At 37.5% G+C, this 27427-nt stretch overlaps 2 protein-coding genes and 1 pseudogene across 9 annotated transcripts in view; 2 read left to right on the top strand and 1 right to left on the bottom strand.

Moving 5' to 3' along the window:
- The window catches only part of SCYL3 (SCY1 like pseudokinase 3), a 42403-nt gene extending 29327 nt beyond the window's left edge, over positions 1 to 13076 (top strand). For 2 of the 4 annotated variants that reach the window (XM_030875519.3, XM_030875520.3), the window contains exons 11-14: positions 5068 to 5239; positions 7625 to 7783; positions 8614 to 9311; positions 9846 to 13076. In XM_030875519.3, coding sequence (XP_030731379.1) covers positions 5068 to 5239; positions 7625 to 7783; positions 8614 to 9311; positions 9846 to 9905 — 1089 coding nt within the window. In that variant the 3' untranslated portion in view covers positions 9906 to 13076. The remainder of the gene's footprint in view (positions 1 to 5067; positions 5240 to 7624; positions 7784 to 8613; positions 9312 to 9845) is intronic. The other 2 variants (XM_030875523.3, XM_030875524.3) reach the window with 1 other exon arrangement.
- On the top strand, positions 4345 to 4462 carry LOC115863145 (5S ribosomal RNA; annotated as a pseudogene).
- The window catches only part of FIRRM (FIGNL1 interacting regulator of recombination and mitosis), a 49839-nt gene continuing 27676 nt past the window's right edge, over positions 5265 to 27427 (bottom strand). For 4 of the 5 annotated variants that reach the window (XM_030875509.2, XM_030875513.2, XM_060296589.1 and 1 more), the window contains 10 exons: positions 27347 to 27398; positions 25641 to 25730; positions 20772 to 20957; positions 18875 to 18997; positions 17162 to 17257; positions 15623 to 15736; positions 13818 to 13922; positions 13074 to 13154; positions 12029 to 12148; positions 10509 to 10852 (listed from right to left, as the gene is read on the bottom strand). In XM_030875509.2, coding sequence (XP_030731369.2) covers positions 10664 to 10852; positions 12029 to 12148; positions 13074 to 13154; positions 13818 to 13922; positions 15623 to 15736; positions 17162 to 17257; positions 18875 to 18997; positions 20772 to 20957; positions 25641 to 25730; positions 27347 to 27398 — 1156 coding nt within the window. In that variant the 3' untranslated portion in view covers positions 10509 to 10663. Of the gene's footprint in view, positions 8090 to 10508; positions 10853 to 12028; positions 12149 to 13073; positions 13155 to 13817; positions 13923 to 15622; positions 15737 to 17161; positions 17258 to 18874; positions 18998 to 20771; positions 20958 to 25640; positions 25731 to 27346; positions 27399 to 27427 lie in introns of those variants that run through there. The other variant, XM_060296577.1, reaches the window with a different exon arrangement.

A 27427-nucleotide genomic window follows, 5' to 3' on the forward strand; every position in this document is an offset into this window, starting at 1 on the left:
AGAGATAACCAGTTTCTCTAAATTCCAGTTTTTGTTACCGGGAAAGAGATCATAATTGGCTCAGTTTGGGGCAGGTGTTATATGCATCAGATATAAAGAAGGTTTCAAGGTCCTATCCTTATGGGTGTATAAAACTGAGAAGAGGCCAAGGACTGGTAACATAGCTCTTAGTGACCTAGATGAGTGTTTCTAAGTGAGCTCTGCAGAATATTGCCAGTCCATGTACTCTTTGTTATGGTTCTGCAATGAGGTGAGTACAGATACGGAAAATTAACATTTAAAACCTTTTTTTTTTTAAATTGAGATACATTATTGATATATTCGTTTCAGGTATACAGGAGAATGACTTGATATGTGTGTATATGTATATATATTGCAACTGATCACCACACTAAGCCCAGTTACCACGTGTCACCACACAGTTACAAAATCTTTTTCTTGTGATGACTTTTAAGAATTACTCTGTTAGCAACTTTGAAATATGCAATACAGTATTATTAACTATAGTTACCATGCTGTACATTGTATCTCTATGACTTTTTTATTTTGTAACAGGAAGTATGTACCTTTTGACCCTCTTCACCCATTTCATTTCCTCCCTACCTCCTCACTTCCACCTCTGGCAACCACTAATCTGTTCTCTGTATCTGTGAGCTCATTTTTCTGTTTGTCCTCTGCCCCACCACCACACACACATGAGTATTTGTCTTTCTCTGTGTGACTTACTTCCCTTAGCATAGCATAATGTCCTCCAGGTCGATCCATGTTGTTGCAAATGGCAAGATCTTATTCTTTTTTTATGGCTGAATAGTTTTACTGAGTGTGTACTACATTTTCTTTATCCATCAGTAGACACTTAAATTATTTCCATATCATGGCTATTGTAAATAATGTTGCAGTGAACATGGGCGTGCATATATGTTTTTGAGTTAGTAGTTTTTTCTTCAAAGAAATACCCAGAAGTAGAATCACTGGATGGTATGGTAGTTCTATTTTTAATTTTTTGAGGAACCTCTGTACTGTTTTCCATAGTGGCTACACCAATATAAATTCCCACCAACAGACACAAAGGTTCCTTTTTCGCCACATCCTCGCCATCACCTGTTGTTTCTTGTCTTTTTGATAATACCCATTCTGACAGGTGTGTGGTGATATCTCACCGTGGTTTTGATTTGCATTTTCCTGTTGTTTAATGATGTTGAGCATCTTTTCACATACCTGGTGACCATCTTTCTGTTGTCTTTGGAAAAATGTCTATTCATATCTTCAACCTACTTTTTAATCAAACTGTTTTTGCTTTTGAGTTGTATGAGTTTTTTGGTATATTTTGGATATTAACCTCTTATCACATGTACAATTTGCAAATATTTTCTCCCATTCAGTAGATTACCTTTTTACTTTGTTGATGGTTTCCTTTGCTATGCAGAAGGTTTTTAGTTTGATGTAGTCCCACTTCTTTGTTTTTTGCTTTTGTAACCTTTGCTTTTGGTGTCAGATCCAAAAACTCATCACCAAGACTGGTGTCACAGAACTTGCTGCCCATGTTTTTTTCTAGGGGCTTTATGGTTTCAGGTCTTACATTTAAGTCATTAACCCATTTTGAGTTAATTTTTGTATGTGGTATAACATAGTGGTCCAGTTTCATTATTTTGCATGTAACTGTCCAGTTTTCCCAACACTTTATTGAATAGACTATCCTTTCTGCATTGTATGTTCTTGGCTCTTTTTGTCATAAATTAGTTGACCATATATGTATACGTTTATTTCTGGGCTCTCTATTTTGTTCCATTGACCTGTGTGACTGTTTTATGCCAGTACTATACTGTTTTGATTACTATAGCTTTGTAATATGGTTTGAAATCAGGGCGTGTGATGCTTCCAGCTTTGTTTTTCTTTCTGAAGATTGCTTTGGCTCTTCAGAGTCTTTTGTGGTTTCATACAAATTTTAGGATTGTTCTATTTCTGTGAAAAATGCCATTGGAATTTTGATAGGGCTTGCATTGGATCTGTAGATTGCCTAGGGTAGTATGGGCAGTTTATTAACAGTACTAATTCTTCCAGTCCATGAGCACAGAATATCTTTCCATTTATTTATGTCTTCTTCAGTTTCTTTCATCAGTGTCCTATAGTTTTTAGTGTACAGGTCTTTCACTTCCTTGGTTAAATTTATTTCTAGGTATTTTATTCTTTGATGCAATTGTAAATGAGATTGTTTTCTTTCTGTTTCTGACAGTCCATTATTAGTGTATAGAAATAGTACAGATTTCTGTATATTGATTGTATATTCTGTGACTTTACTGAAATCATTATTAGTTCTAAAAGTTTTTTGTTGGAGTCTTTAAGGTTTTCTACATATAGTATTATGTCATCTGCAAAAAGTGACCATTTTACTTCTTACTTTCTGATTTAAATATCTTTTTTTTTCTTGCCTAATTGCTGTGGCTAGGACTTCTAATACCGTGTTGGCAAGAGCAGGCATCCTTGGCTTGTTCCTAATCTCAGAGAGAAGGCTTTCAGCTTTTCAGTATAATGTTAGCTGTGGACTTGTCATATATGGCCTTTACTATGTTGAAGTATGTTTCCTCTATACCCAGTTTGTTGAGAGTTAATCATGAATGGATGTTGAATTTTGTCAGATGCTTTTTCTGCATTTATTGAGATGATCATATGATTTTTATCCTTCATTTTGTTAATGTGGTGTATTACATTGATTTTTTGCATATGTTCAACCATCCTGGCATCACTGGAATAAATCCCACTTGATCGTGGTATGTGATCCTTTTAATGTATTGTTGAATTTGTTTTCTAATTCTGTTGAGTATTTTGGCATCTATATTCATCAGGGATATTGGCCTGTAATTTTCTTTTCTTGTGGTGTCCTCTGGTTTTGGTGTCAGGGTAATGCTGGCCTTTTAAAAATGAGTTCCCTCTTCTTCTATTTTTTGGAAGGATTTGAGAAGGATTGGTATTAATTCTTTGAATGTTTGGTAGACTTCACCAGTGAAGCCATCTGTGTCTGGACTTTTGTTTGTTGGTAGGTTTTTGGTTACTGAGTCAATCTCCTTACTTGACCTGTCTGTTCAGATTTTCTATTTCTTTATGATTCAGTCTTGATAGGTTGTATGTTTCTAGGAGTTTATCCATTTCTTCTGGTTTGTCAAATTTGTTGGCATGTAATTTTTCATAGTAATCTCTTGTGGTCCTTTGTGTGGTATCAGTTGTAGCATCTCCTCTTTCATTTCTGATTTTATTTGAGTCCTCTCTTGGTGAATCTTGCTAAAGATTTGTCAATTTTACCTTTTGAATAAATTAGCTCTTAGTTTCATTGAATTTTTTTTCTATTGTCTTTTTAGTCTCTATTTCATTTATTTCTGCTGTGATACTTTCTTCCTTCTGTGAGCTTCCTTTGTTCGTCTTTTTCTAGTTTCTTGAGGTATAGAATTAGTCGTTTATTTGGGATTTTTCTTGTTTCTTCAGGCAGGCACTTATCACTATGAACTTCCTTCTTAGAACTGCTTTTGGCTGTGTCCCATAGATTTTGGTATGTTTTACTTCCATTTTCATGTGTTGCAAGGTATTTTTTGATTTCTCCTTTGAATCATTGGTTGTTCAGTGGCATACTGTTTAACCTCCACATATTTGAATTTTCCAGTTTTCTTCTTGTAATTGATTTCTAGTTTTTTTACTGTCAGAAAAGATGCTTGATATGATTTCAGTCTTCTTAAATTTATCAAGTCTTGTTTTGTCACCTAACATATGATCTGTCCTGGAGAATGTTCCGTGTGCACTTGAGAAGAATGTGTGTTCTGTTGCTTTGGCATGAAATGTTCTTTGTATATCTGTTAAGTCCATCTAATCTAATGTGTCATTCAAGGCCAGTGTTTTCTTACTGACTTTCTGTCTGGATGATCTATCCATTGATGTAAATGGGATATTAAAGTCCCCTACTATTACTGTATTGCTCAGTTTCTCCCTTTAGGGTCTGTTAATATTTGCTTTGTATATTTAGGCGCTCCTATGTTTAGTGCATAAATATTTATAAATGTTATAAATGTTGGATTTGACCCCTTTATCATTATGTAATGCCTGCTTTGTTTCTTATTACAGTCTTTGTTTTAAAGTCAGTTTTGTCTGATACAAGTATAACTTACCTCACCCTTCTTTTGGTTTTCATTTGCATGGAACATCTTTTTCCATTCCTTCACCGTCAGTCTATGTATGTACTTACACCTGAAGTGAGTCTCCTATGACATCATATAGATGAGTCTTGGTTTTTTAATCCATTCAGCAACTCTGTCTTTCAGTTGGAGTATTCAGATTCACCAAGAATTTGGTTGGGGAATTGTCTACAGCCTTCCCACCCTGAATGCATCCGTCTCATCTGATCTCAGATGCTAAGCAGGGTCAGGCCTGGTTAGTACTTGGATGGAAGACCACCCGGGAATACTCGGTGCTGTAGGCTTAAAAGTGCTGAGCTAGCTCTTGGGAGGACTCTGTGGCCTTGGTTTGGAGGCAAGAGTCAACAGGCATCGTGGACAAATCTAAAACCTTTTATAGTAATTTAACATAGTCATCTTATTCCTAATGTATTTCTTTTTTTTTTTTTTTTTTTTTTTTGCGGTGCGCAGGCCTCTCACTGTTGTGGCCTCTCCCGTTGCGGAGCACAGGCTCCGGACGCGCAGGCTCAGCGGCCATGGCTCACGGGCCTAGCCGCTCCACGGCATGTGGGATCTTCCCGGACTGGGGCATGAACCCGTGTCCCCTGCATCGGCAGGCGGACTCTCAACCACTGCGCCACCAGGGAAGCCCTCTAATATATTTCTAATGTATTTATCTACTTAATTTCATTTTTGTTTTATTTTTGGAAAAGTATCAGGCTGTGATGGATTGGGAGAAAATATTGGTCCTTGACCAGATAGGTTGCGAGCTACTGACCTAGAACGCGTATCTAAGAAATGAAGTTCACTTGAGCAAGCACAAACTGATTGCAGCCCAACTACTTGTTTACCAGGGGAGAAAGAGACAGGCAATATGGCTGCATACACTTATTACCCAATTCACTCCTAGGTATTACTGGGCCTGCGTGATACCAGCGATTCCATTGTGGCAATTACTCTTCACAGCCTGGCAGTGTTGGTCTCTCTACTTGGACCAGAGGTGGTTGTGGGAGGAGAAAGAACCAAGGTCTTCAAATGCACTGCACCAAGTTTTACTAAAACTATGGACCTTTCCCCACAAGGTAAGAATGATTAAAAGGCCTAGTGTGTTGTTGTTTTAATTTATTAGATTTTAAACATTATACAGATAATGCAGATAGATTGTATTCAAATGATACATAAGGAAAAAGTTAATGATTTCCCTCCCCCAGCTCCTTCTGGGGCATCTAAGGTAACCAGTTTTAATGGCTTAGTGGGAATTCTTTCATCCTTTTTTCTAAGCCCACAAAGACACACAAATGTATGTTTACACACACACATAGGATTTAAAAAATATATATATTATGCACAATTCTACAACTTGATTTTTTTTTCACATAGCAGCTTATCAGGGACCTGTCTCCAGGTCAGTACATAACTGCCTAATAGTTTTGTTTTATTTTGTTTTTTGACAGCTGCCTAATATTTCATTGAATATAATTCATTCAGTGATTTCCCTATTGATGGCTATTGCACTCATTTTTGGACTTCTGAGTCAGAGAATATATTGAATATTTAAAATTTTAATAGATAGTGTCAGTTTCCAAAAAGGTTGTAGCAGCTCTTAACACCACCAGATGTTTAAGTTCTTTTGATTTTGATGGCCTGTTAGGTGACAAGCTCTTGATTTTTAGGTACTTCAAGAAATCAAGAGAAAAAAATATCCTTATTTCTGGTATGTTCCCATTGGATGTTACGTGGAAGTAGCAGTAGTTTCTGATCTTTGTAGGCTATAAAAGTCAAGGATAAGAATTTTTTATCAACAGTGTCATTGCTTCTTTGCTCCTTTGTATAACCCTGAAGGATGATGACGTGTTATGAAGCTCTGGATCTCTAATCTGGTTCTCAGTCATAGTGAGTAGATAGCATGGAAAGTTATTAGTAGAAAGGAACTGTCAGATAGACTGCTCTCTAATTTTGATGCCAAGAGAATTTTTAAAGCGACACTGACTTCCTGACGTTTTGAAGAGAGTTCAGTTCTTCCTCGGTGCTAATGAATCAGTGTCAGTGTGGCTCCAGGGAGCTTAAAGAGGGCGATGGAGAAGCTGTCGCCTCCTCTTCAGCCATGAAATGTCCATACCAAACTGAGTGAGGTCTGTTGTTACCAGTTTTTCTTTTAGCAGAGTGCACAAAGAGCAGATGAAAGATTTATATTTCATCCCAGAGGAATTTCTGGCAGGAGGAGAGGGTATGTGTAATTTTGAGGTAAGGCTTAGGGGTCAGTCTCTGGGGGCAGATTTACATGTTCAATTAGTAAAAGTCCCCACTCCGAACATCTTTTTTACTTATTGGATGGAGTCTTCTGGTTCTAGACGTTACAGCAGATAAGTTTTTACTAAAATAGATTTTCCTGAAAACTTTGAAACTAATCCCACTGACTTGCCATGTTAGGCTTTTCATCCAAGATGGCTGGGAGCCCTGGTGGCAGCCTACATTCCAAGTTTATAGAAAAGAGAGGCCCTTCTTCTACAGGACATGGGGGACTGCTGGGGAAGGGGCGTATGTAAAAGAGGTACTCTTAGACTTTTATCTTTTTCCTTCTGTTCTTTTACAGTTTACCTGCATGGTCAGACATAAGGGCTAATATGGAGGTTAGTGAAAAGTGTACCTAAGAGAAATAAGTCTGCATGAACAAGAGTTAGGGAGGACAATTTAGAGAAGGGGACATTTTGTAAGAAAAATGAGTAGGACTTCAGCAGGGAGGAGAGTGGCAGAAATAAGCAAGAGGGTGGAGGGCTTGTAGAGGTCAGGCTGCGCTGAGGAGGGGAGCTGCGGCCTGTGATGAGTTAGCCCAGGCCATCCCCCTCACCCTCACTTTTCCAAGGCAGAGGAAGTATTAGGCCAGAAAGTTTGCTAGGATCCTTTTGCGCAATACCCACTCTTGAGTGTGAACTTTCTGATAAGCTGTTAAAGACAACATTTTCTTAAAACACTTTCCTTTTCCCAGTTGGGCATTAAATGTCTGTAACAAAGTTTACCATTTTAAACATTTTAAGTGTACAGTCTTGGGGCATTAAGTACATTCACATTGGTGTGTTTGTACTCTTTCTTCTTAAAAGGAAAGTAAGTAGAATCAAGTATGATTTTAAATAACCACTAAGATGTTTTTAAAGGCTGTTAACTTTTATAACTAGGTATCCTAAAGGTTTTGTTTTCTGTCTACTTCAACTGCTCACCTATGCTTGAAACCTTACTGTGCCATTACCACCATGTGGACACAGCCTGTTCTTAAATGCCTCTAGGACAGGCAGTCCCTTCCTTAGTAACTATGTTTCTTCAAATATTTGGAGGTGCCCTCTTTCTGCAACTTATCTTTTATCTGTGTTAAATATACCCTTTTCCCTTAACCATTGCTCACCTAACATGTGATAGGAAAAGAAGCAATTTACTACCCCTTTCATTTTTGGGGTTTTTTTATTTATCTTCAGATTCTCCCACGCACGTCGTCTGCAGCCAGCGCAGTCAGATCTCACCTGTCTTGAAGAACCCCTCCTCTAGCATATTCCCTAAATGTTTTTCTGGCAACGTGCCCATCACCAGCAAGAAGCACATACAGCGAGATTACTACAGTACTCTTTTACAGACAGGTAGATTCATTAAACTTATATAGCTGTTCCACTGCTTGGGTGAATGTTTTCCTGAGTAATAAGTTTAAATTCTGAACCTTAAGGGCACTTTGGGAATATTGAGACTGATTTTTCTTATTATTTGTAATTATGTAGTCAGCTTGGGTCTGTCTTTTTTCCCTGGACTATAGGGTATATACCTGTCTTTTCTTCATAACTGGTGAAGACGTTGCTTGAATTCTTTTTTGCACCAGATACTTTACTTTGGGACTTCTTCCAAATTGTATCATCAAAGAATGATAGTTCTGGAAGATGTTAATAGGCGTGCTGTGAAAGAGGAGTTCTGTGGTTAAATAAGTTTGGGGAATTGAGCACAGAATCAGACCACACTGCACAAGACTTCAGTGACTTGACTGCACTTAAGAAAATCTGTTTAAAATGAGGATATGTTGGGCGAGGCAAACTTATTTGAGCACACAACACTTTTTCAGGGTGTACGTAATTAATATCTCAAGGGTAACATCGCCTGGCTTAGAACATTTTTATCTTTGTTTGTAGACAGTTATGCCAATAAACAGTATGTCTGAATATTTAGTAAAGGATTAGATGCTCCAGTTAGTTGTTGCTTGCGATGCTTCCATCAAATTACGATTTAAGTATTTGTTTAACTTACATCACATCTTTGTTGATTTATGTTCTGCTGGGATATCTCATACTTCAGTGTACATGGATATTTCCAAGGAATTGGATCTGTACGTTTCTGTATAGATCTGTTAACTTTCTCCTAAATATATTGCTTGTTCTTAAAACCAACGTTTTATGAGAATAATTCTTGTACTTGTCTCCCACAGGCGATCAGTTTTCTCAGCCTATTAAATTTCCCATCAACGGAATCTCAGATGTGAAAATCACCTCAGGAGACAGTGAAAAGTTCCCGTCGAGTTCTAAAAAGTCTGAGGAGTGGCCTGACTGGAGCGAGCCTGAGGAGCCTGAGGACAAACCTGTCGACACAGAGATTTGCCCTGCAGACCCCCATGCTGCTGCCAGGTCGCCATTCACCGACTTGAATGCAGAGGCGGCGGCTTGGGATGACTTTGAGCCCAGCGGTGTAGATACTGAAATAAACCCAGGAGGTGGAATCACGGCTGCAAGACCTGTCACCTCAGGGGAGCAAAAGGCCACTCCTACTTTGCGTCCACTCACTGAAGAGGCCAAGCCTTTGAAATCAAGCCTACCCCAAAAGACCAGTCTTGCACGAAGCAGGGATGACCCAGACCAAACCAAGCCACCAAAAGTGTCGTCACAAGAAAGGCGCCTTAAAGCTCCATCAGAACTTGGTTTAGGAGAGGAGTTTACCATACAGGTGAAAAAGAAGCCAGTAAAAGACCCAGAGTTGGATTGGTTTGCTGATATGATCCCAGAAATTAAGCCTTCAGCTGCTATTCTTATTTTACCTGAACTGAGGACAGAAACAGTAGCTCCCAACAAGGATAACGTCTCATCAGTGATGCACTTTTCCTCAAAATTTGCTGCAGCAGAAATTACTGAGGTGAGGATTATTAAATTGTGCATAATAGTTTATGCTTCCCTCACAGGTAGCAGCTGCACTGTCCCATTGATAACAAACATGCTGTTTTCCCAGTGAGAGAAAAGACTGATGTCCACAATTGGGTAACATGATCAAGCATAAAATGAATAAGATCAGTTCCTATAAATGGCATCTTTCGTTCCCTAGAAAAATGTAGCAGTGCTTGGGCTAATAAATGGGCCACTTTTTACAATAATAATCTTTTTTGTCTGGAAAAGGGATTAAACCAAGAATGTGGTGTCATCAAGCTGATTTTACTGGCTTATATGGTCCTTGGAACGTTATTTATTTCCCAATACTGTGGTTTTGTAATTCTGGAACCAAAGTAATTCTACTTTTCAGCTTCCTAGTCCAGTAAATTATTTTACTTAGTACAAGGAAATGTATTCTGGCATCAAAAGACACGCGTTGCGCCCCTTTTAAATTCCTGATCTTTCAAATCTGAACATGATTTGTTTCAGCAGGTTGCCCTTGGCTTGCTTTCTTTTGTTGCAGGGAGAGGCTGCAGGCTGGGGAGAAGATGGCGACCTGAACTGGGAAGACAATACCTGGTGACAACGGGTGTGAGTTAATCTTTAGGAAAATGGATTCCTTTTTTAAAAAATCAAATACCTCAAAAGCAGGCTCTGCAGACAAGAAAACCCAAAAGCATCCTGTTTTTCTCATACCAGGAGCTCTTTTTCCAGTCAGTGCCAACAGAAGTGTGAGACCTGGCGTGCTGGCGGGGAGCCCTGGGCGGTGCAGAGGTTCACAGCCCTTCTCAGAGGAAGAGGCTGTGTGTCTGACTGAGGCCAGTTTCTGTGAAGAGCAAGTGGCTGTGGAAAGGTTGACCTTTACTGCTTTTTTCCAGAACAATTCTGGAAGTAAAGAAAATAAATACAAAAACTCAAGCTGATTAGCTTAATTTTGTGCTATTTCTTTGTCAGAAGAGTAAGCTCTATTATGAAATCAACTTATTGAAAAAATTTTAGCTATAAAGTATATAAATGATTTTAAATTGCTAAGGTTTCCTTAGGCAGTTTATTTGTTTACAGATGTACTATCTGAGTGAGTTACCGACTGTTCCTGTTTTATTACCTTGTACCAAAGCTCTTCATGAGATATATCCCCACCATCCTGTTCTCTAAATGTCCAATAAAGACTATTTTAACTAGAATCAACTTTAGAAAAGTTTTATGTGTTAGAAAATGTACAGACATATAATTACATCAATATTTTCATCTATAGGTGAAATGCACTGTAGGATGACAGAAAAAATCATCCAGCTCTTACCTAGCGATAATTAATATGGTCCAGTCCATTCAGTTCTCACCCTAGAATACATGATGTTTTAGCTTATCAATCCTTTCTTGGAGTGTCTCCATTTTTGTCAGAAGCCAGTCTGGAGGAGGAGACTTTTGGAGTAATAACTCGATTGCCTCCAAGGCCGCTGTTGCTGCTTGCAGTGCTGACCTGTACTCTTCTTCCAAGGGGAGCTCGTGACGGGCTCTTTTCGCAGAAGGCTGGCAAATGAGAAAAACAAGTAGTGCCATGATACCCATTCCAAAATTGTAAAAATAAAGAACTTTCCTTTGGACTAGAGTAAAGCTTATAAGGACAAATTCTAAAGCTGTAAAGTTTTATATGAAAATTTTATTCCGGTTATTGGTTCACAAGCGCAGGAGGGCACCCGCCCCCTGCAAGCGTCTGGAGAGAGATGTGAAGGCATTTTTGGTTTGTCACAGGGATTCAGGCTGCTACTACCATTAATGCTCAAGGTTGAAGGAAACTAAGAAGTGCTGCCTTGTCCAGTAACTTCCAGTGAGTATTCTTTAGCCATATAATCTGTCCTTACAAAAAAGCTCCAAATATGAATTTTCTAAATGCCTGCTGTTTTTCTTTTTAATGCTGAGTTTATAATGATGCTTTCGGAGCCAGTTCAGTAAATTGCCAGGGTTTCTAACATCACCGCACCAGGAAGGGGAAGAAGGATTGGGGCCAAGACAGTTTTTATAATCCCTGTCTTCCTAAGGAAGCTCATAACATATAAATTCTTGAGGGCTTATTTATACTACTGATATATTTAACTTTACAGATGTAAGGCATAAAAGTTAACATGTCTTAAAAACAATTTTTTTTTTTTTAATGAGAACTGTAACTTAAATTTACCATTATGGATTACCGTTCCAAATATACTATTACTGCTCAAAACAAGTTTAATATCCTTAGAGGTATCAGATTTCTGCCTTTTAATAGGTAGATGTGATTTCTAGACAGTGCCAAAAACTCTTAGGCTGATTTGATGAATGAGGCAAAGGATCAAAGTAAACATTTTGGAAGGTAAGTTAATTGGTTTTCTTCTGTGGTTCAGAAACTACTGCATTTGTAGCATCACTGGTACAAAGACATAACTTTCCCAAAGGTTACTACAAATAATTGACAGTTATGTTAAGAGTATATTTTGTATGATTTTTAAAACTTTTTTTGTAGTCCCTCCTCTGTTCTATGTGTTGATAAGCTTTCAGAAGAAGAAATGTGATTTTTAAGAGTAGCTACCATAAAACAATTTTACATGTCTAGATCTATTTATTTTGATATTCAGTATGAGGCCAAGAACCATGCTAGTTTCTGTTTTATCAGTAAGTAATAAGGCAGAATTTCTTATTAAAGCTTGATCCACACTGAAAAGCAGTCCATACCTGTAAAGCTGACTTCTTTGCTTCTTCTACAGTAACTTTAGCAAAGGGCTCCCAGAAGGTACCTTTTTCCTGTTTGACACGTTCCACTCTGGCAGCTGCAGTTTCCTCTACAAACCCCGTCTGCCAGAGACCATGAAAAACCAAGCAAACATCAACATTAGCATTCTCTACTCAATATTAAAATGGTGTGATATTCAGAAGGTGAAAAGGCCTGCGTGTTTAAGTGCCGGATGTTAAACTGCTCTGGTTTAGCCTGTGAACTAAGCAAATTTTGGAAGTAAGTTGCAGTCATCTGTAAATGTATCCTCAGTGTAATTGGGGTAAAATTATTCCACAGTGTTCTCCTTCCCTACAGAAAAATGATAGTCTGATAGCCTTTACTGAATAGGGTGAGAAATTGTTAAAAGCAACATGTGCACACACTTACTTATCATCCAGCTGATATGTAATATATGCATATATAAAAATAATGAGACACAGTCCAGTTCAATAATGAGATTATATTAAAAAATTAAGTACTTAAGCATAATTCACTTTCTCCTAGCATTCTAAATTTGTGGTGTAACTGTTCTGTGAGTGCTTCAATTAACCTTTAACTTACATCCTACCACTATCTCCATATAAGTTTCAAAGCATGCACAAATATGGGAGCCATACGATTCAACAGTTTGGAAAGTCACTATTTGGAAAAGCCATGACTGAATTACAGGGGTGAACATGATCCTCACAGGCCTACGATTCTACATGTGAATCTAATTATGATGAGTAACAGGTGAGGGATCCTCATTCTTCATCTCACTGCCTGAATGATCAATGCAATAGTATCCCAAACTACAGGCAGAGCAACTCCAAAGTGTTTTACTTCTGACTTGTAATGAGGTCCCAACTGCTTAATAATAATGTGGGTCACCACTGTGTTAATAAGCACTGTGAAAAATTGGAGCTAACAAAGATATTCAACTTGGTTATAATTTGAAAAAAAAAGTAACATGATAAAGAACAAAATATGTGCCACTACTATTTTGATTCTATATAAATAAAATACCTTCTCCAGAAAAGATACAACTTTCTTCTTTGTTTCTTCAGAACTGAGACACTGTGGAACTATCTCTTCATGATTTGTTCCCTATTAAAAGATTTGACAAAACTAATTTCAATATATTTCAACAGCTTGCAAAGACAAGTACATGAGTTTTAAGAGCTACCTTAATTAAAAATGCATTTTAAAAGAAAATACTCAGTGCCAGAGGATACTCAAAAGATAATAAGCTCATAGTTATTTCAGGATGCCTTAGGATAATTAATACAATATTCTGCACAAGTGTGGAGCTGTAAGCTGTAAGGACTTCTGCCCAGTCATCCCAACATCTCTGGGCCCCCTTATGACCACAGGCACGCTGCACTACAGTGGGTAAAAGTAACCCAACGGCAGGGTCGCCTTCTCTACAGAACCAAGCTAACAGGTCTGTGTTCATCAAACTCTAGCCCCTGTGATAGGTGGAGATGAAATGTACTCTCAATCGACCCCAAAATAGTGTCTGAGTTAGTACACCTGGTCTGAATGCCTGTTCTGATTGTTACTACTCATAGGACCTTAGGAAAGTCACCTCACTTCTCTGGGTCTCATTTTTAGGTCCTGTAAAATAGATGACTAGTAATATATCCTCCAGCAGAAAATACTATGACTGAGATACAAAAGCAGCTCAATAAATGTTTTTGGAATGTTTTGGAATATCTGAGATACTGAATTATTTTAGAGGTCACTGTGATAGACTGGCCTTCTAATTACCTCAGCAAACTGAGTAAACGCCTCCAAGGAATGTTGTTCTAGTAGCCAATTCCTGTCAGCTAGCAGTACGGCAAAAACAGAAGATAGGTGGGGCAGAATTTTGTCCTAAAAAGAAAACCAAACCTTATTAAATAGAGGAAAACCTCAGCAGAGTACACTGATTATTCTAACGTTGTCAAATTTCCGTAATTCTGTCCCGGTGAACACGTGTTAAGACATGTTAAATCATGTCACTCTTTCGCTCAAATCCTTCCAGTAGCTTCCCGTTTCCCTCAGAGTAAAAACCAAAGTCCTCACCACAGCCTGCAAAGCCCCACTGCCTCTGCGTTAGCTCTCCTATCAGGCGTGCTCCCATCTCAGGGACTTCCATTTACTATTTCCCCTGCTCTGGAAATGCTTTCCCCAGATACCTGCTTGGCTTGCTCTCTCAGCTTCAGGTTTTACCCACATGTCACCGTGGTGAGGACTCCAGTGACAAAGTTCGATTTAAGACTCTGCCCCCGTAACATACACATTCTTTCTTCCCCTTCCCTGCTTTATTTCTCTCCGTAGCATTCACCACCATTTAGTACACTACATATATCCCCACTTTATTAGTCTATTCCCTCACAACATTTGAGAGTCAGTATTTATTAGTTCCATTCATTACTGAACCCCCAGTGATTAAAATAGTGCCTGACACATAGCAAGAACTCAAGTTTTTTCTTGAATGAATAAATGAATCAATTTCATCATGTGGCTTCAAATGCCTCTCATATGCTGATGAATCCCCAAAATTTCTTCACACCTTAATTTCACTCCTGGGAATATGTAAGGTAATGTCTGCTAATAAAACATTTGTTCCATAGGTTCTGGGCCCATTAGGGTCAGTAGTTATGCACTAATGAAGCAGCATTTTAGAATACATTCGTTTTATGCTAAAAAGAAGATAGCTCAAATCCAAGTATCTTTGAATACTTTTGTCCAGAGAGTTGAAAAGAAGCTGGCGAGTACACACTTATCTCATGAGACACCTTACGTGATGAAAACAAACGGTATGGTATTGTTTACCTGTGAACAAGAGAGCCCTTTAGAAACTAACCAGTTCAATTTTTGGTTTCAAAGGTTTTAATCAACACGTACTGAGATAATGTCCGTCCATCATGTTTTTGCTCAAGTTAACGTAAAAAGTTCTCATCACTGAACTCTTTATAGTGTAATGTCTCCCGTGGAGGTGGGAAAAAAAGGTCAACTGTCTAGAATTGTTGTTTTGACCACAGACAGTAATAAGGAAGAAAAAACTCAATTTAGGAGGAAGACCTCCTTTTGCTGTGAAGCATGTCTTAAAGTTCAGTAGAAGTGTATTGCCAGGCCTTTACAGTTTTATAAATATCCATTTGTCAACTCTATATATACTTTGCAACATTTTCAAAAATATCGTCTTAAACAAACAGGCTGCCTTTCATGGATATAAAACCAAGAGAATAACTTTTATAAATCACCCCATTTCCTCATTATACACCACTCTCTAGAAGACATAAATATGTTTTCCTTCCTCAGGAACTTTGTGTGCTAGAGCCCGACTAGAATAAATCTCACACCATAGCCAACCCTATAAATTACTTGTATGTCAACATATATTTTTCTAAAAGTAAATAAAATGAGTTCTATTTTGACAGTTACCCTCTCTTCACAAAATATATTTTTCCCCCAATTTTCTTTGTCAACAATCCACAGAATTTCAGAAATTAAAGCCTGAAAATCCATCAGTAATTCTTAGAGATTTTGTTAACATGGGAACAAAAGAATTAAGAGAGTATTATTACCTGGATGGCTTGAGGTATAAAAAGTTTTCCCAGGGAAGACAGAAAATCAAGAACTGCCAAACGAACATGGTCAGGAGGCTCTGATTTGAGTAGTGAGGTCTGCAAAGTTACTACCTAAGGGCACAAAGACCAAAGAACAGTTATAAATGAAAACAAATGCTTTGTAGAGACATGACTAAGATTTTGATGGGTATGTAGGAGGGGAAACAAAACCAAACCCAGGACAGTCGAACATTCCACAAAGCCTACACTTCACAGGTGGAATTTTAATAAAATGACTGAGTCAATCATTACAACATCAGTCCTACCAACCACTGTAAAAAAAATGAAAAATCCATGTGTTTCTGAAAAATGATATACCAGTGCTCTTCTTTTAAATCTTCAAAATTATTTTGTATTTTAAATTCTAGAGAGAGAAGTTCATTATTTAAAACATGGGTTGGCCAACTTTCTGTAAAGGGCCAGATGGTAAATATTTTAGGCTTTGCAGGCAACGTGTTCCCTGTTACATATATATACATACACATACACACACACACACACTTTTTTTAACCTTTAAAAATGTAAAAATCATCCTTAGCACTTGTGCTGAAAACAGGAGGGCAGAATCTAGCCAGGAGGCCATAGTTTGCCAACCCTTGGTTTAAAGGAGCACTGAGCTAGTCTATAAAGGAGGCAATATCTAAATGAAAAATTATGTTGAAATTTTAAAATGTTATTTGGAGTTTTTGAAGATAGGCAAAATTATTTACATTAAAACGATCACTATTTAATTTTCAAAAACAACTAGAATCTTCAGAATCAACATAATTTGAGTCAATTATTTTATTATATTCTCATTCTCTGTAATTACACATAATGGTAATTTAAAATATACCTAATTAGTAAATATTTGTTAATGCTAAGTTCTTCATGTGCACAACCAGAAACCAGAGTTACTAAAAACGAAGTGTTGCTAGTCTCACTCTGCAATATGCTGTGACAGGGTATTACTTCTTCTGTCATCCTCCTGAATAGGAAAGGTTAGCTTTACCTCGGGACAGTTTTTGTTTCTTAAGTGACTGTAAGCTTAAGCCACTCCTGAATTTGGGGATCAAGTCTGTCTAGTATGGACTCATTCCAAAGCCTCAAATCACTTCAGGTAAGATGAAGGCCTTCTCCGTTTTTCCCTCTCTCCATTGCTTAGAACCTCCAAAAGCGAGGCATACCTGAGGCAACACCACACGGATCCCCCAGTGACCCCTGTTCTGCCACGCAAGCTGGGGGCCAGAGAGAAAATTCAGTAGTGCTCCTCCTTAGTCATTTTATTTCTTCAAAGAAACAATGAGGATTATCCTTAAGTCCATGGTGGTTATATTCCACACTCCCACAGCTGCTGGCATGCCTTTGAAAATGCTATGAATGCAGGGTTCACACGTAAACTATGACTCCTAACCTCAGGGATTTTTCCTGAGCAGTTAGCAGCAACAATGAAAAAGGTCTGACTACTCAGCATCAAGGAGATAAGAGAAGAACAGATAACTTGCTCACTATTCTTACCTGACTTATCAGCTGAGGATCTAGAGTTTGAATGAAAAATCCCAGCAGTGGAAGTAAAAGGCAGAGTGTCTGTTGAACATAAGGTTGACCTGTTACCTTAAATAAGCACAAAATAATTTTGGTGAAAATTTTCAATTACATGAGAATAGCAACATTTGCATTTATTATATATGCTAAGCACTTTATTACCTCACTTATTCCTTATAACTGTGAGATAGGTATTATCACTTTAATAAGAAAAAGGGGCAGAAAGGTTAAATAATTTGCTCTAGATCACAGAGCTAGGAAAAAGCAGAGCCATGTTTCAAACCAAGATTTAACTCAGATGGGGATCTAATTACTTTTATCTGTCACTGAAAAAGCTTGCTTATTCCTTAGTCTCCTTAGAATTCCATTTCTCCTCTCCATAATTGTTTCTATCATGATATTGTAAGCTATATCACCAAGAGAGGTCCTCAGTGAATATTTATTGAATGATTTTTAAGGATCAGAGGAAAGTACTCATTGAAGTCAAAATGCTGCAGTAGTGAAATCTGACCTTAGACATAAACTTTAATGATAAAACATCATCTGCAAAACCATTTCTATTATTTCCCAAGTGTGAATGTTGCCTTCAGCTTCCATTGACCGGGACAACCAGAGGTCACACATTTATTTCAACTTAAATGTCATATTTAGATATTTAACTAAATATGATTTCTAAACTACAATGATCTGTGGAACACACATCATTCTAATTCTAGCCTGATCATCACTTGGCTTTCTGGCTTTTCTGGAAAAGAGTAATACCAATTAGCCACATGCATTTACTTGCCCCTTCCACCTTTAAGCCACACCACTGTCCACTGCCCAAAAGATTTTATAAAAAGACCCTGGAATAACAAACAAGCTATACCAACCAAAGACAGAAGAAAACAATAGAAGAGATTTTTTTAAAAAATAGGATCAAACTGGTCTTGAAAATAGTTAGCTAGAACATCACTTTCACTTCAGTAGGTTCTAGTTTTACTAATATAATTCTATCACACTTTTTCCTTTTTAAAAAAAAAAAAATTATTTATTTTTGTCTGTGTTGGGTCTTCGTTTCTGTGCGAGGGCTTTTTCTCCAGTTGCGGCAAGCGGGGGCCACTCCTCATCGCGGTGCGCGGGCCTCTCACTTTCGTGGCCTCTCCCGTTGCGGAGCACAGGCTCCGGACGCGCAGGCTCAGCGGCCATGGCTCACGGGCCCAGGCGCTTCGCGGCATGTGGGATCTTCCCGGATCGGGGCACGAACCCATGTCCCCTGCATCGGCAGGCGGACTCTCAACCCCTGCGCCACCAGGAAAGCCCTATCACACTCTTAAATACAACTGGCTGAAAGAGTACCAGTAGGTATTTTAAGTTCTAATCACAAGTTCTACGAAGAACCTAAAGAAATTACATACAGGGCTTCCCTGGTGGTGCAGTGGTTGGGAGTCCGCCTACCGATGCAGGGGACACGGGTTCGTGCCCCGGTACGGGAGGATCCCACATGGGCCCGTGAGTCATGGCCGCTGAGCCTGCACGTCCGGAGCCTGTGCTCTGCAATGGGAGAGGCCACAACAGTGAGAGGCCTGCGTACCGCAAAATAAATAAATAAATTACATACATTTTACTCTACAGGGAAATTTCAGTATTATTCTTTTTTCAATATTTTATTTGTTTTTCAGGGAAATGATTAGTTGCTTTCCTTACCAGTTTAATGTTTAAAAGAGCCCAAAGCTGACTCCCAACTTCCTTAACTGCAGTTTGCTGTCCCATATCCAGAGCTTCACTAGCAGAATTACATACAGCAAGCAAAGCAGAGAGCACTGTGTTCTAAAGGGGAGAGACAGGGAAAGGACCTGAGTTTAGATACCAGTCTAAAGAAGCTGGAACCCAATTACCTGGAGGTTTTCAGTTACTTACAACTCTTCATAAAAACCCATGTAGAGTTATATTTCTAAGACCCAAAACCATCTCTTCAGCGATTTCTTTAATACATGTATATTTTGCTAAAACTAATTTTCCTTATACACAGAAACATTTGCTTCATTTTTCTAAATAAAGAAACTTTTTTTCCTTTTAGGTTGAAAATTTAACAAAATGTAAACACCATCATATTTTAATAAATAGGTTTGATACAAATGGCCAGTACGGTCAAGCTAATTTATAATCTTCATCAACTAAAAATTTTATATTTTTACATTATATACTTAGCAGTCTTTTAAAGTTACCAGATTATTGTTGCTGCTGTTTTATAAACTTTAAAATTTTTCAGCAACACTGCATTCAATAAACAAATATAGTACCTAAGTACACTATCTAGAATTTGAAACTAAAGACAATTTTCCCTGGATTCGCTCTTATCTATATATCACATCTCTCTCTGACTGGCCAGGAATGGGGTTGGTTTGGGCGTGGTAACAATCAGTAACCTTGCCTTTCATCCATTATACGTCAACAACCACACTTAATTTTATGTAATTACCATACAGCTTTTAATTTATGATTTACTTATTTCCTTTTACAAATAAGCATGTTAAGTGACCTGCTGAACTAAAGTTTTGGTCATAGAGCAAAAATCTGCTGAATTTTAGAAAATAGGTGCTTTTATTTTATCTAATACAAAAGACGTTTTGTCTTTACTATAGAAATCTGTGCACAATAACTGCAACATCTGAACAAGTTCACCTACTCCTAACTAGGTAATTAATACTTTTCCCAAAATAAAGGCACATAAAAATTTATATTCCCTTTCAATGTATGTAAATGTTTTAAATTATCTTGATGATTATGGTCAAGTGCCATTATGTAACAGAGTATCAGAACATTTACACTCATTATAGAAATATAAGTCCTGAGAAAACCCTGAACTCATAATTTAAAACTGCAAATAGGTCCTCATCCCCTTGAATGCCCTGTCTTCATCCTTGCTTGATTCTTCTCATCACAAACTGATATATAATATATATTATGAATATATATATTTATTACTTCTCTGTCCACAGCTAAGCTAGAATGTAAGTCCATGAGAGCAGGAATTTTTGTTTGTTTTGTTCCCTGATATATTTCCAATGCCTAAAACAGAGCTTGACACATATGAGCATTCAAAATATGAATGAATGAATCAAAGAATTAGCAAATAAACACTTAACTACATGTACTATATTCAGTTTTTTAAATTGTATTTTTCTTTACTTACAGATGAATTTCTTTTTTATTCCATTATTTTAAGAGGGAGCATTCTAAATAGAAAGGTACATAAAAGCTCTGAAGAGGTTTGCATAAAATGAGGGTTGTACATCAAATAGAAGAATCATGTCTGCCTAATCCAGAGATAATGTCAGCAAAAATACTACAAATAAAGTATTTCATAATGTGTTTCATGTTGTTCCAATGTGTCTTGAGCTACAGACACTCTCCCCCGCTAACATTTACATCAATCAAGATAATAGTAGTTTCTCAAAGACTCGTACAATGTAGAAATCTGAACCTCTTGCTAGATTCTAACCTGAGGGCACAAACTGCCTGTCTTTTTAACAGTACATCCCCAGTAACCGAGCTTAATAAACAGCTACTGAATGAATCAAGGCCATCAAAATTATCTTACCAGAGACTCAAGTTCTCCCAACGTTCGACTGCTGCTTAGCCACTTCCTGCACTGTGCAGTGCCTGATCTGCTGACCTCAAGTGCAGTTTGTTTCCTAAGCTCAGCAGGTAATGCCTGAAAGGAAATATATTGCCACAGAAGCAGATTTTCTGCTTCTTTTGGGGAAAATTTCTGGATAAACTCCACCTGAAACAAATTGTTAAAGAAACAAAAGTAACATAAAACAGTCTAGTGAATGGATACACCAAAGCTAAGTATTAGCTTCCATATTTAATATTTTTTAAAAGTTTTTAACTGAATAGCAGTATCACAAGGCACCAGACCAAGGTAGCTTAAATGAACACACATTTTAGCCGTTATTCTTGTTGTTGCTGCATTTGTTTCCAAAATGAAAAACACAGGTTAAGTGGAGCACAATATAAATGCATTAAGAAATGTTAAATAATGTATTTCATTATTAGTCACATCAGCTATTTTACATGCTCCTACCCAATAATTCTATTTTTTCCTAAGAATTTGTATACTCATCACCTTGCACAGCTCAATCAAAAGTAATATTCCCAAATATGCCAATGAGATTGATTTAGCCAACTTTTGTGGCTTACTACTCAGCTGATGATCATAGAGAACTTAAAGAAGCAAAGGTCATAGGTTCAGTTTTCCAATGGGCTAGCCGCCAGCTCTGTTCCACTTTAGACAACATATGAAACTCATTCACAAGTGTTCAGGATAGTATGGTTGGCAAATCCATTCTACCACTGAAATAATTCAAAGTGCTTGCCAGGTTAATAGGAAAACAGAACTGTTTTAAAACGTGTTGTCAACAGACTAGATAAAAATGGAAAACAAAAGTTCTAAAAAAAAAAGTTAAAATATTAAATTAGTTTCTGGTGGAAAAACAGCAAAAACTGGTACACTTACTAATTTAGGTATACTCTAACTAGGAATATTAATGTAATTTTTTTAGAAGAATAATTCAATTTACAATCCAAAATCTACTCGTTGAATGAAATTTTTCCTACATCAAAAATGAAAAAAAAACCTACTATATTAAATTTGACTGAGAAACTCTTCTACGTTATATATTTGAATGTTATTTTGTTTAGAGAAAATATTTAGCTGTCAAAACAAGGGAAAACTCATGTGGCTATCTTTTGGGATAGCTGATAAAGCCAGAAAAATGGATCCCTTCATGAGCTATGTGTCTATTATAATAAGCAGCTTTATTCATGAAACCAAACTGCACCAGGAAAGCCAAGAGAATTGTGCCAATTAATAAACACCTGTTCAAACAAGACCTTTCTTTATAATAATGAAGTCCAGTGAGTGACTGAGTTCCCTTCCCAAAATAGAACTATAAATAATAACATCCTGGACAATATTAAAGGGTAGGTGTTGCCAAGATTTGTTACATACAAAGACTGATTGATTGATTTACTATTCTGAGTTTGAAAACCTTGGCCTCAACACAATTTCCAAGATTTAAAACTGCGAGTGCTGACAGTTCACAAGGAATGAAGCATAAGGGGATGATGCGCAGAGCATTATGACTTCCCTCCTTAACACTAAGAGAAAAAATACACCAGTGGGCTTAAAATGCAAATATATAAAGTAATCTTTCCTTTACATAAATATGGTAGAACAACTAATGTGCTTAAATCAGGCATATTATATGCTTTCCCCTCAGGTAACCTCCTGGTACTTTTCCTTGTTCCTCTAAAACAGGAATATTGTTAATTTCACACACTAAAAGAACAATAGGATATGCAGTAATTACTCCCCATATTGAAACAGTGGATACATCTTAATCACCTTATATACTTGCATTCCCACCCCCAAATTATTATCTATCACAGACACCATACTTTTTAAAGTAAAACACTGCTATACTGAGATTAACTATTTTCATTTATGTTAATGCTGCATCATAGATCCAAAATCTGGGTTTTTATTTCACTATCTAAAAAGACACCATCTTGTATGCAAAAGAATAATTATTTCCAGCTATACTGCCTGCCTCTCCTTTTCCCCTAGCATGTGCTCTCTCACCTTTGCTCTCTATTCCTGCCCACTCCCTCCCAGTTCACCCTTCCTTTAGCATGAATCTCAAATGCCACCATCTCCAACAGCTTCACCATTCCTACCTGTTCCCACAACACACGTCCCCAGTAAACACCCAACAAAACCTGATCTGCACCTCAGTCTTGACACTCATCACGTACTACCTTTTATTATGAGTGTTTTTATAAATTTATAATTTCTACTAGGTTATATGTTCCTTGAGATGTCATGATATAGTGTAGTGGAGTCCAAGTTTTTTATTTTAAGCAACAAAACACTATTAAAAATTTGTGAGCAAGCTTTGTATGTCTAAATAAAAGCAGATTTCCTAGGGTAAAAGGGAGTAAGGAGGCAGAGTCAACAGCCCACAAACAGAGGAGGCCCCTGAAGTAGCTGCATGAAGACTGAAAAGAACACTGGAGCTGTGGAAAGAGCACAGATCTGCGAGCAAGACAGATCTGATCGGAATCCCAGCTCAGTCATTTATTATGTTTGAGTTTGGGGTAGTTCTTTAATTTCCTTGAGTTATTATTTCTTCATCTGTAAAATGGACATAATATCATCATCTATCCCACAAGGCTGATGTAAGGACTAAAAGAATTGAAGTGCCTAGTACAAAGCCTGGTCCATATTTCAGTCTCAAAAAATACAGGTTTCCTCCCTGCCTACTTGAAGAAGAGGGATCAAGTCTTAAGAGAAAAGGAAAAAGAGCTGAGCATGACAGAAGAACTAACACTTGTTAAATGCTCACTTGATGTATAATATATATACATTCCCTATCTCCTCCGGTCTCACAACTGCCATCTGAGTAATAGAATTTCAATTTTAGGATTAACTAACTCTCCCAAGGACTCTCAGAACAGGGATTCAAATTCAGGTTTGTCCCTCAATTCTTAGTACAGTAACTTGACCACAGCAGGAAAAATCAGTATTTGATAACTGAAGGAAAAAATTAAAAGTAACCCCTCATTTATCTATAACTTACATATCTGATAGCTGCAATTATTTGGAAAAATTTAGAAAACTGAGAAGTATGTAAGAGATCTCTAAACATGGAGTTTATCTGTAACAAAGCTTCTAGAACTCAGGGCTAATTCATTCTGAGTTGTATTATCCTAAAAATTAAAATTTCACAACCCTGGGAAAAGGATCTTATTCCCATTTTGTAAGTGAAAAAATTGAGGATCTCTTCCAGACCCCACTTCTTCAGGAAGGGCCTCCCAGTTAACAGGGCTTCTAGGAAGAACAGTGTACTGGAAACCAGGAGTAAGACATTTGATAGAGGACAGAAAGGTATTAAAATTCTAAGAAATCTGGAGCAGACAACTCTTGAGGAGTTTGGGAGGGAAGAACAGCAACCCTAACATGTTTTCTAGAGGGCTGTGAGGTGGGCCTGGTATGCTTTTTGCCTTGGAGACACCGGTAAGGAAGAAAGCTAGGAGGTCAGTGTGGTTCCTCTGGTACCTGGCCAACCTCTCTCAGGCAGGAAAGCAGGCATGGGCTTGGGGCAAACACTCTAGTCAGAAGTAACTCCCAGCATTTATTGAGCATCCTCTAAGCCTGGTACTATTCTAAGTGTTTTGTATATATTATCACTAAGTCCTTACAACATTTTTCAAAATGGTTACACATATCTGTCACTTTGTAGACAGGGAAACAGTTTCGGATAGGATGACTTGCCAAGGCACTAAGGCCTGTAACCCCCTTCACTAACCCAGTGTTTTCCCAGCTTGTATCCATGTCAGAATCATGTAGGAATTTAATAATAACAATAACAACAACAAGTTAATGAGCCTCACCTCACAGCCACCACTCTATACCCACTCCATTCACAGGTTTAGGTTCCGGAACCTGTCTTTTTTAAAAAGCTCCCACAGGAGCTCCAAACTGACTAGTCCAAGGGACTATGCAAGGCTACACAGGTTCCTGTAACTGTACAATCTCCTCTGTCACAGCAGAGTTTGTTTTCCTCACAGTAGCAAACAACTAAGGCTCATCATACTTTGTTCTCCCCAAAAAGTTCAACTTATTTACTTAAAAAAAAAAAGTATCATTATCATTAAGAGCATAATTAATATTCTAGTTCTTCAAAATAAGTTAAAAGGGGCAGAGGATATAGAACCACTTCAAGTATCTTAAATTTATGAGAAACAAGGAGAAAGAAGACAGAATTACCAATAGAATGATTATCTGTAACTTGCAGCAAAGACATTAATAAGGACTCTCTCCTTGACCAAACTTAAGTCAGGCTTTTCTTAGCCCTCCTCTCAAGTAGCCTTTGACCTCCAGCTTGTGTCCATCTTTTTTGGGCCTGCATCATCCAAGTTTAGCAAGAATCCTGCTAAGTCAATTTAGAAAAAATCCCTCACCCTTGGTATCTGATCATTCTGGTCTGTGTTCAGCAAGAATCCTGTCAAGCCAGAATCACCCCTGACTCCTGATGCTGCTTCTTAGTAATTTTTATCCACTGACCCCCACCCTGCTCCTTGATTATAGATCCGCACTAGTTTATGCTGTATTCAGACATAAGCCCAGTTCTACACTGAAGTCTCTTTGCTCCTATTGCAACAGCTCCGAATAAAATCTGTTTTTATCACTTTAACTACTGTATAGCTCTGGCTTTTCTTTAACATCAAAATCTAAACACACCTAAAACCAATAACCAAAGCAATGAAGACATTAAAAATTTATGTTCAGATCATGTCAGCATTTAAATGTAGAACAAATGGGGGTCAAAAAGCCTTCCAAAGTATCTGGATCCAATTCTCCTCAGGTGCTCAAAGACAGTGACGCAGATGGTATCCTTGCCTGCTGGGGTGGGGTCATGAAGAAGAAGAGGCGCCTCAATAGTACTGATAGGCTGGTGAGCTGATGACATTCTCCAGGGCAAGATTTTATCTGGGAAAGGCAGGAGAGAGAGGAGAGATTGACTGACTTAAACTCATAGCTTTTACAAGCTTTTATATGCCAAAATATTAACAGCAGCTCTTTCTGGGAAATAACCTGGGTAATTTTAATTTTTAACTTGGAGCTTTTCTTTATTTAATTTTTTCCCTTCCATGAACCTAGATTACTTTTATAATGAGAAAACAATTTTGGTATTACTTAAAAACAATACTTTGGAATTTCTATTTCTAATTACCATTTTGATTATAACTTGATATGTTAATTCCCCTGCTCAAAGATAATTCATGGAATTGTTTTAGATCTAAGCACAGAAGTGCAGAGGTAAATCTCTATAAGATGGAAGCTTCATTAAAAGATTTTATAAATTCCTATCATAATGTACTAGGAGAGCTTTTATTTAAAGTAGATACAATACACAAAACATAAAAATCACTCTTTGTTTTGTGCAAGATGTGTTGAAGATTTAGTAAAGTAGGTAAGTGCTCCAGACCATTAGCCATGGAGATACAGATGTCAGGCTGTCTGGTTATCATACACCTCACTGGATTTAGTCTACCATATCCTTATGAGGTAAACCAAGAAACATATGACACAATGACTCTACTAAAAGACAAAAGACACATGGACCCACATAAGATCTTTATCAAAGGCCAGGGACAAAAAAAAACAAACAGGTCATGACCATCTTATACGGAACATAAACATCTTGGAATTTAAAAGCAAAAAAAGACCAACATTGAAAAGATTAACATAAGTTGTCATTAAACAATTTTCTCTTTGTATCCATTCACAAAGCATCACTTCTTTTTTTTTTTAAATTTTTACTGGAGTATAGTTGCTTTACATTGTTGTGTTAGTTTCTACTGTACAGCAAAGTGATTCAGCTATACGTATACGTATATCCTGTCTTTTTTGGATTTCCTTCCCATTTAGGTCACCACAAAGCACTGAGTAGGGTTCCCTGTGCTATACAGTAGGTTCTCATTAGTTATCTATTTTAAACATAGTATCAAGTGTATATATGTCAATCCCCATCTCCTAATTCATCCCACTGCCCCCTTCCCCCCGCCCCTTGGTATCCATATGTTTGTTCTCTACGTCTGTGCTTTTACTTCTGCACAAAGCATTACTTCTTTTCCCAAAAGGCATCGATCACTATCACATTTAGTCCCTCTCAGAAAGAGACACAACAAAATCAAGAGTCAGACTGTCTAAGTTATTTCAGAGAGGGGGGTTGGGGGGGGGAGAGAGAGAGAGAGAAACGGGGGGAGGAGACAGTAAGAAGAACTCTTGGTCATCAACATTAAAGCTAACTCCTATTTTCTACTATACATTCAATTTAAAATTTATCCTCAATCAACCTAGTCTTTCTTTCCCAGAACAATCAATGAAACTCCATAAAATTTTGAAAATATGAGACAATTTCCCCAGTGTTACACTCTTTCTAGTGTATCTTTCTCAAAGCATCAGCATTAATGAAGAGCAAAGAAACTGTTGAAACAATTTAGCTACCATCTATTTCTCCTTTTGATATTCACTTTAAGATATCATATCCCCAAAGGAAGTGCAAGGAAAGTGAGCGTTTTAGGCCTTATAATTCTACTCACCAGATGAGCCACTATGGCGACATGGTGGGCACAGAGTTCAGCAGTCCCATATCTGTGATTTAAAGAGAAAGCAATCTTCAT

The sequence above is a fragment of the Globicephala melas genome, chromosome 1, assembly GCF_963455315.2.
Source record: "Globicephala melas chromosome 1, mGloMel1.2, whole genome shotgun sequence".
Taxonomy (NCBI): domain Eukaryota; kingdom Metazoa; phylum Chordata; class Mammalia; order Artiodactyla; family Delphinidae; genus Globicephala; species Globicephala melas.